The sequence below is a fragment of the Pterocles gutturalis genome, unplaced genomic scaffold (assembly GCF_000699245.1).
Source record: "Pterocles gutturalis isolate BGI_N339 unplaced genomic scaffold, ASM69924v1 scaffold20129, whole genome shotgun sequence".
NCBI classification, from domain to species: domain Eukaryota; kingdom Metazoa; phylum Chordata; class Aves; order Pterocliformes; family Pteroclidae; genus Pterocles; species Pterocles gutturalis.
In genome coordinates, this window is record NW_010128687.1 from 1 (window position 1) to 15,340 (window position 15,340).

The 15,340-nt window shown below is 44.9% G+C and overlaps 1 protein-coding gene across 1 annotated transcript; it reads left to right on the plus strand.

Moving 5' to 3' along the window:
• The first annotated feature begins 902 nt into the window (after positions 1-902).
• UBAP1 (ubiquitin associated protein 1) lies at positions 903-9,726 on the plus strand. The gene is made up of 5 exons (XM_010079729.1): positions 903-1,874; positions 5,107-5,146; positions 6,196-6,389; positions 7,782-7,883; positions 9,295-9,726. The coding sequence occupies exons 1-5, from the start codon at positions 903-905 to the stop codon at positions 9,433-9,435; spliced, it is 1,449 nt and encodes a 482-aa protein (XP_010078031.1). The 3' UTR covers positions 9,436-9,726.
• The last annotated feature ends 5,614 nt before the right edge of the window (positions 9,727-15,340 follow it).

Here is a 15,340-nt window from a genome sequence, read left to right on the forward strand (position 1 = left end):
TATATAAATATATGAATGAGTGATACACACGATACTGCCCTCCCCCCCCGATGACCAAGGCTCAGCCTGTTCCTGGCTAATGATCCTGGAGCAGGGAGAGTCCCGAAACCACACTCACGGAACAGACATAACAGACCGAGAGCTGACTGAGGGTGGGGAAGAAGGCCCTGGGAGAAGGACCACCTGGAGTGAGATGATCTGAAGCAAAAGGGAACCCAGAACAAAATATATATATACTGCGCATGACGTGCATGTTACGGAATAGATTATTGGCCATTTTGGGTCTCAGTCCTGAACCTAAGATCAAATCCTGGGCTAGTAACTGGGGCTGTGCTCCCTCCCAGCTTCCCCTGTTTGCAGACAGCCAGAGAAGCTGAAAGACCTTGGCAGCGGCGTAATCATCACTTTTTATCAGCTTTCTTCTGAGCACAAATCCAAAAGACAGCCTCTTGCTAGCTGTTATGAAGAAAGTTAACTCTGTCTCAGCTTAACCCAGGACACATAGTCCTGAATGACTTGTGCAAATTCTGGACAGGGAGTAGTTCAGTGTTGCCACATCTGGGTATGATTGTCCACCTAGTAATGCATTAAACTTTCCCTTGCTACATCTGTTGTCCCAATGGGAAAGGGTGGGAGGTCTGTGAAACTGATCTTGGGATGATCAGTTTGGGATTATTTGCTCTAAAGCAAAAGTAAATGTAGGAAGGAGGCAAAATATGATATTCTAATCCAGACTATAGCCAGATTTTGCTGCTAGAAGCAAAATGAACTACTTCTAGTGTCTTCTAGCTTTTGCCAGTCTGTAGGTTACAAGAGATGCTGGTAAAAAATTATACCTGTCCATGGTAATTATTGTAGCTCTTACTCTATTGTTACTTAACTTGCTGTAAGAAGTAGTGGCTATGATCCTTATAATTTATCTTTTTTTTTTTTTCTTCCCTCCTTTCTCCTCCACCTTCGGTCAGTATGACTTCTCACTGGAAAAGAAAACAATTGAGTGGGCTGATTATATCAAGAAAATTCAAACTGCCCAGACAGAAGCTGAACGCAAGGCAGAAGAAGCCTTAGCAAACTCAAAAGCAGCTCCAGAGGACAGCAACAAAATGTGGTTCTCTGAGGGACCTTGCCCTGAGGCCAGGCCTCCTCCTATTAACCCCATCTTTGCCAGTCTGCAGCACAATAATATTCTTACTCCCATGCCAGCCAACAGCAGTGCTGTGAAGCAAAAGGTTCTCAGTCCACCTTGTCCAAAAGCAGACTTCAACCCAGCTGATTTTGAATGTGAAGACGACCCATTTGACAAACTGGAATTGAAAACTATCGATGATAAGGAGGAATTAAAAAATATTCTTGAAGTTCATGTTGGTACTCCTGGGCCAGTTGTTGCCCAGCTGTTAGATAATACTTTGCCCAAAGGAGGGTCTGAGTCTATGTTGCAAGATGAGGAAGTTCTGGCATCCATACAAAGGGCCACGCTGGACTTCAAGCCCCTTCACAAACCCAATGGCTTTATCACTTTACCGCAGTTGGGAAACTGTGAAAAGATGTCCTTGTCTTCCAGAGTGTCCCTGTCCCCTATCACTTCAGTGAGCAATATCAAATCCCTGTCCTTTCCTAAACTTGACACCGATGACAGTGATCAAAAACCATCAAAGCTCACAAGCACTTTCCACAGCACTACCTGTCTCCGCAATGGCACTTTGCTCAGCTCTTTGCAGACCTGTGCTCAGAGTGAACTGAATGGACACCATATGGTTGGTCTTTCTGCTCAAAGTGGCATGGAGACATCATTATCCTCTTCATCCAGGCTGCCTTCCCTGGCTGTGTCAACAGTTTGTACAGAAGAAGAATCATCTGAAAGCACAGCGACTACGGTAAACATGTAGTGGATTCAAATTGGGGTTGCTGGGGAGATGCGGAGGTGCAGAGGCAAATGTTGCTTCTAAAATGTCTTGTGGCTTTGGTTTTAGTTTCCTTTAATGGGAGTGATGTGATCCTTTTCATTTATGTGGCAAATTGATCAGTCCAACTGGTCTTCATGCTGGCAGTTCTGAACCTCAGATTATGGCTCTCCAAGTTTCCCCAAAATCTGATATTTTTAGACCACTTCTGGTGATTTTTCTTTCAGCTTTTCAGCTCTTGTTCTTCATAGTTGCACACCTCTGAGCTAAGTTTACAGGATGTCTTCTTTGTACAGTCCTGCATTCCTCTCTACCCAACTGAGATGTATCAAATTCTGAAGTGCTATTAGGTCTTTGGGTAACTCTCTTTCAGATTTGTTCCTCAGTTTATTTATTTGCTGGAAATAATGGGAAATGCAGGCTTTTCGAACAATAGAAGCTATAATAGATTTAAAAATGCAGATGTGCTGTGTTATTTAGGAAAGAAAAAAGTGTTTGCAATCGACCTGCAGTAAAATAAGTGGGATTTTTGTTTATTTTTTTAAAATTAACTAACTTCCTGAAATACAGAACAGCAGAATACCTGTTTATTGATCACTAGGACAAATTTAATACGGTAAACTTCGGCAGAAGCAGGAGCATGCTGAGCAACTGCTTACTGCTACAAATCACAGGTTTGAGAGGTGCTTTGTATGATCATATGCAGCTCAGAGATGAAACCTTGAAGTACAACATGTGACACATCTCTAGGGATTAATGTGAAAGATCACTTACAACTAGGTAGATGGGCATTCAGATGGCCAGATTTTCACTCTTAACTATTCAAATCTCAGTGATGGATTATTAAAGAACAAGGTGGATTTCTCAAGGTGCTGTAAGGGAAGATACAAACTGACAAACAAAAATATTTACTAGGGGAATTAATAAAGTTTTAAATTTGAAATTATTTCTGCTTTGGAAGTAGCAAACCAAGAAATAGGTCTGCCAACAGAACTAGTTCTTTCTGTTTAAATTCCAAGACTTCAGACTATACTTGCTTCATGTTTCCACAATATGGTCCCAGGGGCTGGAAAACGACAGCTGAGCTGCAAGAAATTGAAGTAAATGTAACAAGTCCTCAGAGTATGAAAATTATAGAAGGAAGTCACACTCATCCCTGTGGCTGGGAGCAGAAGGGTCATTTGTCCCTTTTCTGCACAGTTACACAAGAATAAGCCTGTCTTTTTTAGAAAGCCTCAGGACAATTGTATGTCCCAGTGTATTCCACAGTATTTTTTGGGGTTTTTTTTCTTTCCCCTCACAAGACTAGAAATTGTAACTTTGGATATGGAGTTACCACGGGAGTTTATGCTTTACCAGTGAATTGGATATAGGGTTTTTAGATGGAAATAAACTCATGATTTCTCCAAGGCTGCACTGATTTTGTGCTGGGTGGTCCCCTCTCCTCTGAGTACTTTTTGAAGCTCACTGGTTTGCTTTTTGTAGCATTAGCAGAGGGTGAAATGACTAGTGAAGACAAGAGGTTGGAATTAAACAAAGAGACCTGACTAGTGGTTACAGGAGGATCGGGCACACCACTTGGAATATACTGCTGCAGCAGTGTGATGTGCCCGGGCAGGGCAGGCCTCCCAGCCTCTGTATGAAGTCTCTAAAAGTAGGCACAGTATGCAAGCACGTACTGAAGGCACTGCACATCTGCTTCTTGAAGGGCACTAAAAGGCACATTTGAGACATAAGGGAGTGTGGCTACTGAGTGACCAGTCCTGGCTTTGTCCCCTGCAATTCCTTTTAGTGTTTCCCTCCTCCACTGCAAGTCACTGACCACAAGCATGGGCTGTCAAGCTCAAGTAGATTGAGGAGGAGGAGTTGGTTTTCCCAGACTCTTGAATCTCTTCTGTCTTCAGAAGCAGTTTTGGTTTTCCTGGCTACAGCATCAATAACAATTTGATAACCAGCTGATTTCAGGGCTACTCCAGACACCCATGTCAGTGTATCCCATATTCTAGTGCCTTTTGCTCTGGCAAAAGTACCTGGAGGGGGTGTATGCAAAGAGTTCTGAATCCCACTACCACCATGAGGACATGTTTTTGGGTAAATCAGTCATATCAGACTGAATATGGTTTCTGGAGCTTTGTCTCCTATAAGAGAAATTCTTAACCTGGAGATGAAAATGGTCAGAAACGCAGAACAAAACCTCCTTGGTGGTGGTTTGGGTTTTTTTGGCAAATAAATGGAATTTGTCAAAATCCTAATAGATTTTCTCAGAATCTTTTTCTATGAACAGCTTTTTATTGTTTAGTTTGGGCCCAAAGAAGGCCCTTCTGAAAGAAATGGACAAGCTTTCAAGCAATCCATGTTATCATAGTGAGTATTAAGAAGCGCAAAAAACTGGAGATCTTGGTCCACAGAGATTTCTTTCAGTCTTTTCTAATTCTATTTAAAATGCAGGAAGACTTTTAAATGGATGAACTGAAATGTGCAGATTTAGTGGGGCAAAGTTCCAACTTTGCACTGCTTTTATCTTGGGCAAAGTAGTATAAAGTGGTGGGTTGGTCCTGCCCTCTGGCAGCCTGGTTCTGCAGAAACGGGGCAGGTGTACAGCAGGGAGTGTTACCTGGCCTTGTTGGCATACTGGGAATGGGACCAACTGTTGGATGTTGGTAGAAAAATCACTTGCTGTTTTTAGCCAGTGTGCCACATTGCTCATATGTGGCATATAAAATTCAGTGCTTTGAGAGTAGAAAAGGGGTGTATGTTTCTCTTAATCGTTCTTATGGTCAAAAACTCAAAAGAAGTCTCTAGGCAATGACTTCAAAATGATCACTGTCATTCAGGCTGCATAGCACTGGGTCAGGAGCTGAACAGGAGCCAGCATGTAACAGTGAGCTATATGGACACGTGGCTGTTAGTGACAGAATAAACAAGCTTACAATAATTATGAGGGAGGACACATCCTTCTTGGAGTATAAACAGTTTGTAGAGTGCTGAGAGAATACATTATCCTTGTGATAGCTATTCTGTAACTACATACAACTGTGTAATGTCTGCATCTCACATGTGGAAGCCTGATCAGACCACAGGTCTCCCTTGTATGGTAGACTTATTCCCAGATCTGTCCCATAACAGCCTTCTCACTGAGCTGCAGCAAAATCTGCTCACTAGTGCATAATGCTTACAGTCATCTTATTCGTGTGTTGTCCAACAGGTACACACAGTCTACAAGGAAAGAGAAATCCCTGAGGTAAGTTCCCAAATACCTGTGTACTTGCACTGGATCATGTTTCTGAAAATCTACAGAAGCAGGGTTCCTTTGAGTACGAAAAGGTCATAGGTGACAAGTAAACTTGGGATGAAGGAAACAATCTCCATGCTTCCTCTGAGGTACAGGGTTTGGCTATATCGTAAGGACCTTGACTGTTGCAGAGGTTGGGTATTGAAAGGTTTTGATCCCACCAGTAGGAGAGGGTGTATTGTGAAGAATCTGGGTTGTTATAGAATCATAGAATGGTTAGAGTTGGAAAGGCCCTTAAAGATCATCGAGTTCCAACCCCCCTGCCATGGGCAGGGATACCTTCCTCTAGACCAGGTTGCTCAAAGCCTCATCCAGCCTGGCCTTGAACACCTCCAGTGATGGGGCATCCACAGCTTCTCTGGGCAACCTCTTCCAGTGCCTCACCACCCTCCCAGTGAAAAATTTCTTCCTAATGTCTAGGCTAAATCTCCCCTCTTTCAGCTTTAAACTGTTACCCCTTGTCCTGTCACTACACTCCCTGATAAAGAGTTCCTCCCCATCTCTCCTGTAGGCCGCCTCTACGTGGCAGAAGGCTGCTATTAGGTCTCCTTGGAGCCTTCTGCTCTCCAGACTGAACAACCCCAGTTCTCTTAGCCTGTCCTCATAGGGGAGGTGCTCCAGCCCTCTGACCATCTTTGTGGCCCTGCTGAGGACTCTCTCCAACAGGTCCATGTCTTTTTTATGTTGGGGGCTGCAGAGCTGGATACAGTACTCCAGGTGGGGTCTCATGAGAGCAGAGTAGAGAGAATCACCTCCTTCAACCTGCTGCAAATACTTCTTTTGGTGTTCATTGGTATTTTGAGGGTAAAAAGAGTATGGTGGGAGTCAGACTATGTGCACTACTTGGTTTCATCCTAACAGTGAGTAACTTCCCAAGGGCAGTGTAGAAATCCTCTCAGATGAATTACATGGGGTATCCTGGTTCTGCACTAGCCAGGAACAGGATGTGGGGGTGCAGAAGATGACTGTTACCTCAGCCTCTGGGTTTTCCCCTTTAGGTAGCGCACCAAAATTTTCCAGTGTCTAAAGTGCCCAAAAACACCAGCTGCACAAAGCGGTCGGGTGGCCCAGCTCCTGAACTACAGCAGGCTCTCTCTGCTAGTGAGAGGCAGTGCATAGAGACAGTTGTCAACATGGGGTACTCGCCTGAGAATGTCCTGAAAGCCATGAAGAAGAAGGGACAGAACATAGACCAGGTAAGAGCTTGTGCAACAGGAAAGAAACCCTTGATTGGATGCTGATTCTGCTGAGAAACAGTCTTGGGTTTGCAAAATGGATAGGGGGGAATACTTTTATTCTAACGGGGTTGCAGCCTGTAGCTGCTGTGATATTAACTTCTAGAGAGGTGGTCATCTGGCACTAAGTGCTCCAGAAACTGAAGAGTGTCTCTGCCTGTTTCTGTAAGAGACTGCCTGACTCAGCCACACCTGTGGGTGCTGGCTCGGAGCTGCAGTGAGCTTGCGATGGGCCCTTAGCACCACATGAAGCTGGGAGAGGTACTGGGTCTTCCCAGGAGCCACAAAACCATCTGAAGGAAGCTTAGTGTGGCTCTATGCCATGCTTAGTGCCGTGTGACAAAAAAACAGCACCTTCCCTTGTTCTGAGTGCAAGGGGTTACATTTCTCCTTGTAGAGAGAAATTGGCCTATGCAGGTTATGACCACTTTCTTCTGTGTGCTTTGGTTGTGGTGCTTCCTGCCTCCTGTGTTGCATCCGACGCTTGCTGAAACCAGGTCACAGAGCATAAAGCACTGCAGGGTGAAGCTTGGGTCTTGGATCTGCTTCAAACAAACATTTTGAAGCAGGGAGGCTGTTGCCAAAGTTGCCATGCTGTGTGCTGCACAGAGCATCGCCTGGCAGGACTGTGCCCAAGGAAGAGGAATGTCCCAGTGACTTCTGCTTGTGGAGCTGATCTGCTTGCCCACTACGTACGCATTGAGAGCGGTTTAAGCTTTGTGCTGGAGTGAACTGTATTATCAAATGGAAAAAAAGTCCCTTAGGAGGGTGGTTTAAAATCCTTTTGTATTTGCAGGCTGCATTCTTTTGCCTTTCTAGCATTACCTGTCTGACTTTTCCCCATACCTCTCAAAGCTGAGGATGGATAAGAAATTTGGCAGTGGTTTCTGGGCGAGTGAGCTGGGATTTCTAGCTCATTCACCAGTATGCTGAGTTGATCTTAAAAGGCTTTCAGATTGCATCAGCTCTTGCAGCTCTCTGAGAGGAAGCTAAAAGCTGACACCGCTTGACTGCTGGACCTACAGTTTCATTTTAAAAACTTGTAGTATAAAAAGTACAGTTAATCTTCTTCTGCTCAGTGATCAGGCACTGAAGGCTAAAGATAGGCTTCTGAGACTGTTTTGACTGGAGTGGAAGATGACATTCAGAGCTGCTGGGACAGCACAGGAGGACAGAAGGGCTCATTTGTTTCTCTGAGCAAGCTCTTGCATAAAGAGTTCCTTCTAGGAAGGACTCTGTCTCAGTTAAAAAGTAGAGTTGTGCTCAGCCCCTCTGCATGTACAGGGGTGGTATTCAACCGCGTGCTACGAATGCCACTCTGCAAACTTCATTTCTTTTCTTCGTTCCCCACAGGTTTTGGATTACCTGTTTGCACATGGACAGCTTTGTGAGAAGGGCTTTGATCCACTTCTTGTTGAAGCAGCTTTGGAAATGCACCAGTGTTCAGAGGAGAAGGTGAGGATGCAATGCACTAAGGAATAGAGAGAATGTGCCATGATGGGGAAGTCCAGCAGCAGTTCCTGTAATTTTCTTTCACGGTAATACTGCTTTGTTTCCAAAACTGACTGCAAAAGGACATCCTTGCGGTGATAAAGTGAATGTGCTAAAGCGTTAGAATTCTTCTGCCGAGTTTTATTACCCTCACTTGCGTACATTTTTATGGGGACAGCATTTTTTTAAAGACCCTGTTTATTCTGGTTGTAATGTTTTGAACTTGGAGTTCTCTTGTGGGTGAGGTGCTTGGTACAGAGACAGTTAATTTCAGAAGCACCAAATTACCTTTCAAACCCTGTCAGCCTGCCCTGATTGTGAGTTTTCTCCCTTGGACAAACACATCTGCCTGGCTGCTCAGGAAATTGGGTTAGGGTTTGTTCTGGAAGAAGCTGGAAAATATGTTTTTTGGGGTCTGGTTCATTGTCTGGCTGCTTTACCAGCACGAAAAGTACAGAGGCAGGAGCAGTTAGCCAGGCCAGAGGACAGCAGGATCTTTTAAAGTCTGCCAGCCTGTTGTGTCCCAAGTTATTACATGAAATTTTTAGAGATTCCCAGACATATACGTGTGTTCCTGCCTTTCTTGGACTTAGTAGTGGGCTTGCAAACAGAGGAACAACAGTATGAAGATGAGACAAGTGACTGAGTTGAGGAAACACATTTGCTACTGGCTAAACCCCAAAATTGGAAACAGCTAATCTTCTGATTGCCCATTTCAACCTGCTTGTTTGTTTTTGGGTTTTTCTTTCTCCTGGAGTGGAGCAGAGGCACTGTAAATGGCAGAGGGTTCAATCAGTCTGATCAGCTGATTTCACTTCTTGTCACTTAATTTTTTCAAAGCTCAGGTAAGATTCATGGTTGGTGTTGCTAGTACTGTACACAGTGTGTCCAGTAGGGTTTGTGCTAATCCCCTAAGGTTGCTTTAGATCTGAAGAGCAAATTGATATCAAGGGCTGCTGTACTGTTCCCAAAGTCAAAGGAAAAAAATCCAGATGCAGCAGGCGCTGCTGGATGGGGGAGAAGAGTGCCATTAATCAGCATTTTCGGGAGCCCAGATCAGGCCAGGCTGATAAATTTCCTGCTGGGAGAGAGACCACAGGCTGAGCTTTGGTGCCTGTGCTGAAGGGGATTTTGGAAATGTAGAACTGCAAACACAGTGGACTGAAGGTGAGGCCCCGTGGGCTACTACACCCAGAGCTCTGCCTGCTCTGGTGTGAGTGGACTTTCTCCAAACAGAGCTGGAACAGGCTGTACTTGGGGAGGAGGAATCCACCTTGTGGGATGCCTAGTTGCTGAAGACAGGCTCTGTGCTAAACTTCCACCAAGCACTGATTGTCTTTTGTTTTGCAAATAATGGACTGTCTGTGTCTTTCAGATCACAGAACTTCTCCAACTAATGAGTCAATTTAAAGAAATGGGCTTTGAACTAAAAGACATTAAGGAGGTCTTATTATTACATAACAACGACCAACACAATGCTTTGGAAGATCTAATGGCCCGTGCGGGAGCCAGCTGAAAACACATTCCTGGATTCTCGGAGTGCAAGGGAACAGGACCAGCCCCGCCACCTTCACATCCAGTGTGACTTGCTCTCGGCAGGAAGGAGTCCAGCTTTTTGCATACATGGGAGAGTGCCTGCGTGCATCACTCCAGCATTTGTCTTTTCACCGAGAGCCAACATTTGTTCTTAAATTAAATTATTAAAGTGTCCTTTCCTAGGTTTCCTTTTTCCAGCTTAGCCACGGAGAGTTTAGACTGCCCAACCTCTACTGGAATTGTACATAGGTAGAGACGGGAGTGGTTCCCCCCTCACTGTTGCACTGGAGTTGGACAGAAGAATATTAAGTTGGTTCTGAAACTAGGATGCTTTGGTTCTTTGAAGCTGCTTTCATGGTGTCTGCTTGTACTGAATTACTGTCACAGTCCAGATTAACTGGTTAAATTTGACCTTTAGTGCAATGGATTTTTATTTTTGGTTGAAGGTCAGTCTGTAACTTAGTAGAACACTGGTTCAGAAACTGTCACTATGCATAAAGAGAGAAGCTGTTCCTCTTGTGGTTTTTTTTTTTCACCCACGCATCCAACACTTCTGCCAGACATGAGTGTCCAATGCTGAGTGGTGCGTAAGTTCTCTTGAAACAGGTAAGCTGTGAACTCTGCCTGGACCTGTAGGTTGTGTTGGTTCTTGAACCTCAAGGCAGAGAGCTGGGGCTCATTATTCTTAATCCCCCAGGCTTGTAGGACATTTAAGACAATGCCCATCCTAGGAAATCAGTTATCTTTTTGTTTTAAATAATACTCAGTGTGATGCAGGAGATTTCTTTCAAGCACTTTCTTTAAAATAAATATACTCACTGCATTAGTTCCATTTTTTCACACTGCTATAGAATTACATAATAACATCTAGTACTAGAAATCAGATTTTGGGTTGGTTTTGATAGTTCAAAGTTCATACATCAACAAAGATAGCTCATAATACTAGTATTACGTAGTACATTGTTCAAGTTCTAAACACATAAAATATCAGCAGTCTTGAGGAATCTTTAAAGTTATTTGCTAAACATTTTGATTCTGCAGAAGAACAACTAATAAAGCCTTCAAATATAACTCCCAGTGTCATGGTTCCCATCTCTCATGCTCTTTGGCTTCAGTAGGTGAGGAACTTGCTGGATCTTGCTGGCCCAGGTGCTGCCTGCTCCTGTAGGCATGCATAAATACTGTATTGGGCAGAACAGCCAGAGGTCTGTGGGCAGGCAGCTGCAGTGGTGGAACGTGCTGCTTTTTTCTGTGGTCTATTTTTGTTTTGTTGCAAAAACCAAGCCTTGGGATGCAAATTCATGTTGGAGCATGGAGCTGGGAGCATTGGACTTCTAGAGGGGATAATTGGCTCAGCTCATTGCATCAGTTTAGGTTTTTCAGTAGGAGGTTTTAGCTCATCAGGACATCGAAGGAGATAGCATTTGTCTCCATTATGTTGTTCACTTTATATGACCAAAACATCTAATTTGGGTCCAGTGTTAACTCCTGGAATTCACTGTGAGTTGCTCAACTATCTTAATTACATACTTTTTCTTAAAAGAAAATGATGCTGAGAGATGTAGCTTTAAGTATCTAGGAGATGTGGAGATGGATGATGAGTAGGACCAGGGCAGATTGCCTTGCATCATAGCACTGAGCTTCACCAGCTTTTTTTTCTAGTGGTGGGGCTGAAATTAAAACTTGTCTTAAGAAGGACATCAGCAGCTGATGGGTCAGCAGCCCGTGGGCTGCCTTTGTGGGTGCGGGTAAAGCACTTGCCCAGCTTTCCTTCCCAGGCAAGAAACCTGAAAGCTTGAAACAAGGAAATGGGGATCCTGATTAATCAGCAAAGTTGGAAAACAAAACTCAAACTGCTTTACTGTCAGTGCTGAGAACATTTGGTTGTGTTACTTGTTTTTGTTTTCTCGGAATCAGTATCCACACAAGTCCCTGTCTGGTACTAGACAGTCCTGAACGGGCAAGAAGTCTTGCCAGTGAAGAAACAAACCTCTGAATAAAATAATTTCTTTGATTGTATTAATGTGTGTTAAGTTTTTTCACAGTGAAAACCACAGCAGCTGGCTCTTAACCGAACTGCAGTAACCACTCCCTTTATGGAGACTATTCTAGAGGTGAGAGCAGAGGGGTGAGGATAGGAAGTGATACCTTTGAAGCTGTGTGCCTCCTTCCAAAGAGATGTACCTGTCTCTGTCTTCCCTGGTGATGTTGGTCTTGCTTCGTCAGTGAGGTTTTCGGATCTACATCACTGGGTGGCTGAAGGCTGGAAGTGTTTCTGTGGCGGCTTCTCAAGGAAGGAAAGACCACAGCGTAAGGGGGATTAACCTGGTGGCTTCAAGGAGAGACTTCTGAAGAAATGTGTAACACATGACACAATGTGATGAGACTTGAATGTTGTTCTGGACTCTGTGTGTCACTAGTTACTCTGGTACTGTCAGTCTTTTCTGTCAAGTTATGAACAAAGCTCAGCCTGGATGTGAGGAGGTCCTGCTGATGGCTGATGCAAGGCTGGGCTCTGCCCTGCTGCTAGCTGGTGAGAAGATGACCGTGTCGCTGGTGACACTTCAGACCTTAGGGCTTTTCCTGATTTACGTACCTGGCACTTGGCACTGTTTTAACTTTGTCAGAGGTTGTTCTGCCTTCTTGTGCTAGCTACTGCCAGATACCAAGGTCTGGGTGCCTTGGTGGAAAGGCTTGTGAGGAGAAGTGTAGAGGCAGAGCCAAAATTGGTGGTTGTGCTTTGAGCCAGAGACCCCCTGAGCTGCCTCCTGGTGGTTCTGGATGGCAGCAGCAGGTAAGGGCTCAGACACTGAAGTCACCTGCACAGCCCCCAACTCTGCCTGCAGACGGCTGGAGACCTGGTGGGATGGGAGGTACTGCTGTGGCCACTGCATTGTTTTGAGGATGACTTCCTGCTGGGATCCTACAGCCTGTCAGGCAGTGGGAGCTGCAGACACCCCTGTGCCCCAGGGCTGCTGTGTGCCCCAGGGCTGCTGTGTGCCCCAGGGCTGCTGTGTGCCCTGAGGCTCTCTTTGGCTGGCCTGGCGGGTCGTGCAGCGGCTTGGCTCTGCTGGAGCTCTGCTGGGCAGCGCGGGTTGCCGACGCCAGAGCCTGCATCAGCAGCTTTTCTGCAGGGCGTGGCTGGGCAGCTGTCCGTGCTGGGGAGACCATGGGCTCCTGCCAGCGATGCAGCAAAACCTGGTGCAAGGGTCACTGCTGCTGCTGCAGGCTGTTAAGGTTGGCCACACATGGCTGGAGGACAGCTTCTGAAACACCAGCTACCTCAATAGGCCATCCAGGTGTGAAAGGGATCCTGTACCAATTCCCAGCCCCAGTTAATCTTTTGCAATCAGACTAATGGGCATTTTGATCACATGTACTTTAAACCAAATTTTACCAGAGTTCTGTAGTAAATTGAATTTTATTTTAAATAATGTCAATTATTCAAATAAAATACTAAGCGTCTGCCATGAGCATTAATAATCTTTGTTGCATCTGAATACAAAAGTGATCCCCTTTTAGTTCTGTATTTATTTTATTGTACGTGGCCAGGCTCTCTTAATCTCCTAGACTGCCATAACGACAAACGCTTGCACATGTGTTCCTCAAGTTGAAATAAAAACCATTCGTATCGGGTGTCAGTGCAATATCAAACAGCAGGAAGGGGATGACACTGTTAAAATGCTCATTTAGCACATTTTCACACTAAAATTAAAGCAGCACTAGGTAATAACCTTAAGAGTGTAGAGAAAAACATTACCGTTTTTGACAACAGCTTTGGTAGTTCCCGTTGCCTACTCGGAGACCCATTTTGCTACCTCTGAGCGGTGCAGCACTTCAAGCATGTCTGTAGTCCTGTTATCGCCAATGATGGGTGGATTCTTACAGCCAGGGCTGTTGGGTTTTTTGTTGTTGGGGTTTTTTGGGGTTTTTTTTTTTTAGTTGAGTCTTACATTCAGTAGGGAAAAATAAAGTTCTGAGAACAGACTGATAATAAAATCTTACATTTAACAAGGTCTAGTCTTGTGGATTGGCTGGATGGCTCCGGTTTAAAAAAGATCACCAGACTTTGGAAATCTGCTTTGTTGTTGTTTTGTTATTTGTTGTTTCTCAGTGTTTCTGGCTGTTCCTCCAGGGAGCAAAAAGTTCCTGCTCTGGGAAATTAAACTGATGGTCAATCTCCCACAGCCTTGCCCTTTTCACAGTAGGTGGGACCAGATTCACAGGTGGCTCAATTCCCCTCTCCTCTGGTCGTGGAAATATTTTTTCACTCATCTGTCTTGTTACAACTACCTCTGAAAATATCAAGGTTGGGACATGGCACTGTTGGTTGTGTAAATGGATCTTCCTTCTGTGTCACTTTTGAAATTGCTGTTTCAGTCCAACTTTTTCCTTGGCTCCAAATGAAGCTGCAGAACTCTTCAGCAGCTCCCCAAGAGCCCGGTTTTCTGTGTGCTCGCCGAGAAAGTGCTGTGGAAACAAAGTGCTCGTATCCACTTACACTTTCAGAAGGTACAAGGACTATCCAGATGCCACGTGTTCTCCTCACCTATGCACCGGAAAGATCTCCTTGGCCCCAGGAGGTAGAGGGAGGCTTTCTGTGAGTTGTTTGTTTTAGAGGCGAGGTCAGTTTAATGTCTGCTCTTCCCTTAAGAAGATGCTGGGTGTCCCACTGCTTTATAGCTCTCTGGTGGCTGTCAAGCACCACCACTCTGCGCTGTGCACAAATACCAAAATACCACTGACACTAAGTCATGCTCCTGGAAGCCTCATTTCTGTGGGCAAGAAAGGGGACTGGGAGACCTGGGTTCAGGTATGACTTGCTGCTGGCCTGTAACTTGGACACAGGAACCATCTTGTGAGCCATAAACTGAGACCCTGGAGGTACTCTGCTCTCAGCTCCACAGAGTCATTGGTCTCAATTGCAAGATGGAGACTAACCAGTACTAAAAAATATACCCAACAGTCAAGGCACTGACGGACTTCTGTTAGAGTCTTCCCCTTGCACTTCTGTTCCCCAGGGATACACTGTGTGACATTACTGAGAGCATTTGCACCAAATATGCAACCCAGATAACTGAGTGCCACAGTGATTACTGTATAGCTGCTCAGCTGAACATGGGTTCCCCAGAGTAGCTGTAGAAGCAGGCAGTAAAATTCACTGCTGGTCAGATAGCAGTATTCCCTTACCATTGGCATTTCTGGCTACTGAGTAGGCTTTGATTGAGCTACTACAGACATTACTGAGGAGACACTGAGATGGCCAAATGTGCTGTGACAGCCCTAATTTTGGAGTGGGAGTGCTTGCACAGCGTGTTGTCAGCTCAACATGTTTCAAGGTCATTTGTGGCTTCAGCAAGTGGACTTGTTTTGTGGTTCAGATGTGATGCATGCAGCAGCAGAGCTTTTGCAGGACTCCAGCTGATCAGTCTGTACTTCTTGATTCAAATACCACCTTCACATAACAGTAGTGTTAGCAGCTTCTGAAATCCCACTGTGTCTAACCAGACCCTCTTTTGGTGTGAAAAATGAATTCTGTCAACCCCAATGACGAGGACCCTACAGCTGTGCCATAGTGCAGAGATCAGACATTGTCTGTAGCAGGTAAGCTGTTGGCCTCTCACTGTTGGCTGCGTGAAACCCACGTGCTCCGTAACACTGTAGATAAACCTTTGGTACAGAGACCCTACTAAACCACTCATTCCCTGTGACTTAAGCCACCTCTTTCACGAGCTCTAGAGTGTTAGTCCTGAGCAAAGAACAAAAGTGACAATAGCCTTCCTTCTTCTGAAAGTGACAGCACTTCTTGTCCTGCCTTGACTTTCATTTGTTTATGGTCTAGTTATGTTATGCACATAACAAACAGTGGCTTCTCTCTCTTTCCC

Excerpts from the sequence above, each read along its gene's own strand:
- UBAP1 (XM_010079729.1), top strand. The coding sequence starts at position 903 with ATGATCCTTATAATTTATCTTTTTTTTTTTTTCTTCCCTCCTTTCTCC. Across the intron at positions 5,147-6,195 it reads AAGAGAAATCCCTGAGGTAA|CGCACCAAAATTTTCCAGTG; the intron begins GTTCCCAAATAC and ends CCCTTTAGGTAG. Across the intron at positions 7,884-9,294 it reads ACCAGTGTTCAGAGGAGAAG|ATCACAGAACTTCTCCAACT; the intron begins GTGAGGATGCAA and ends TGTGTCTTTCAG.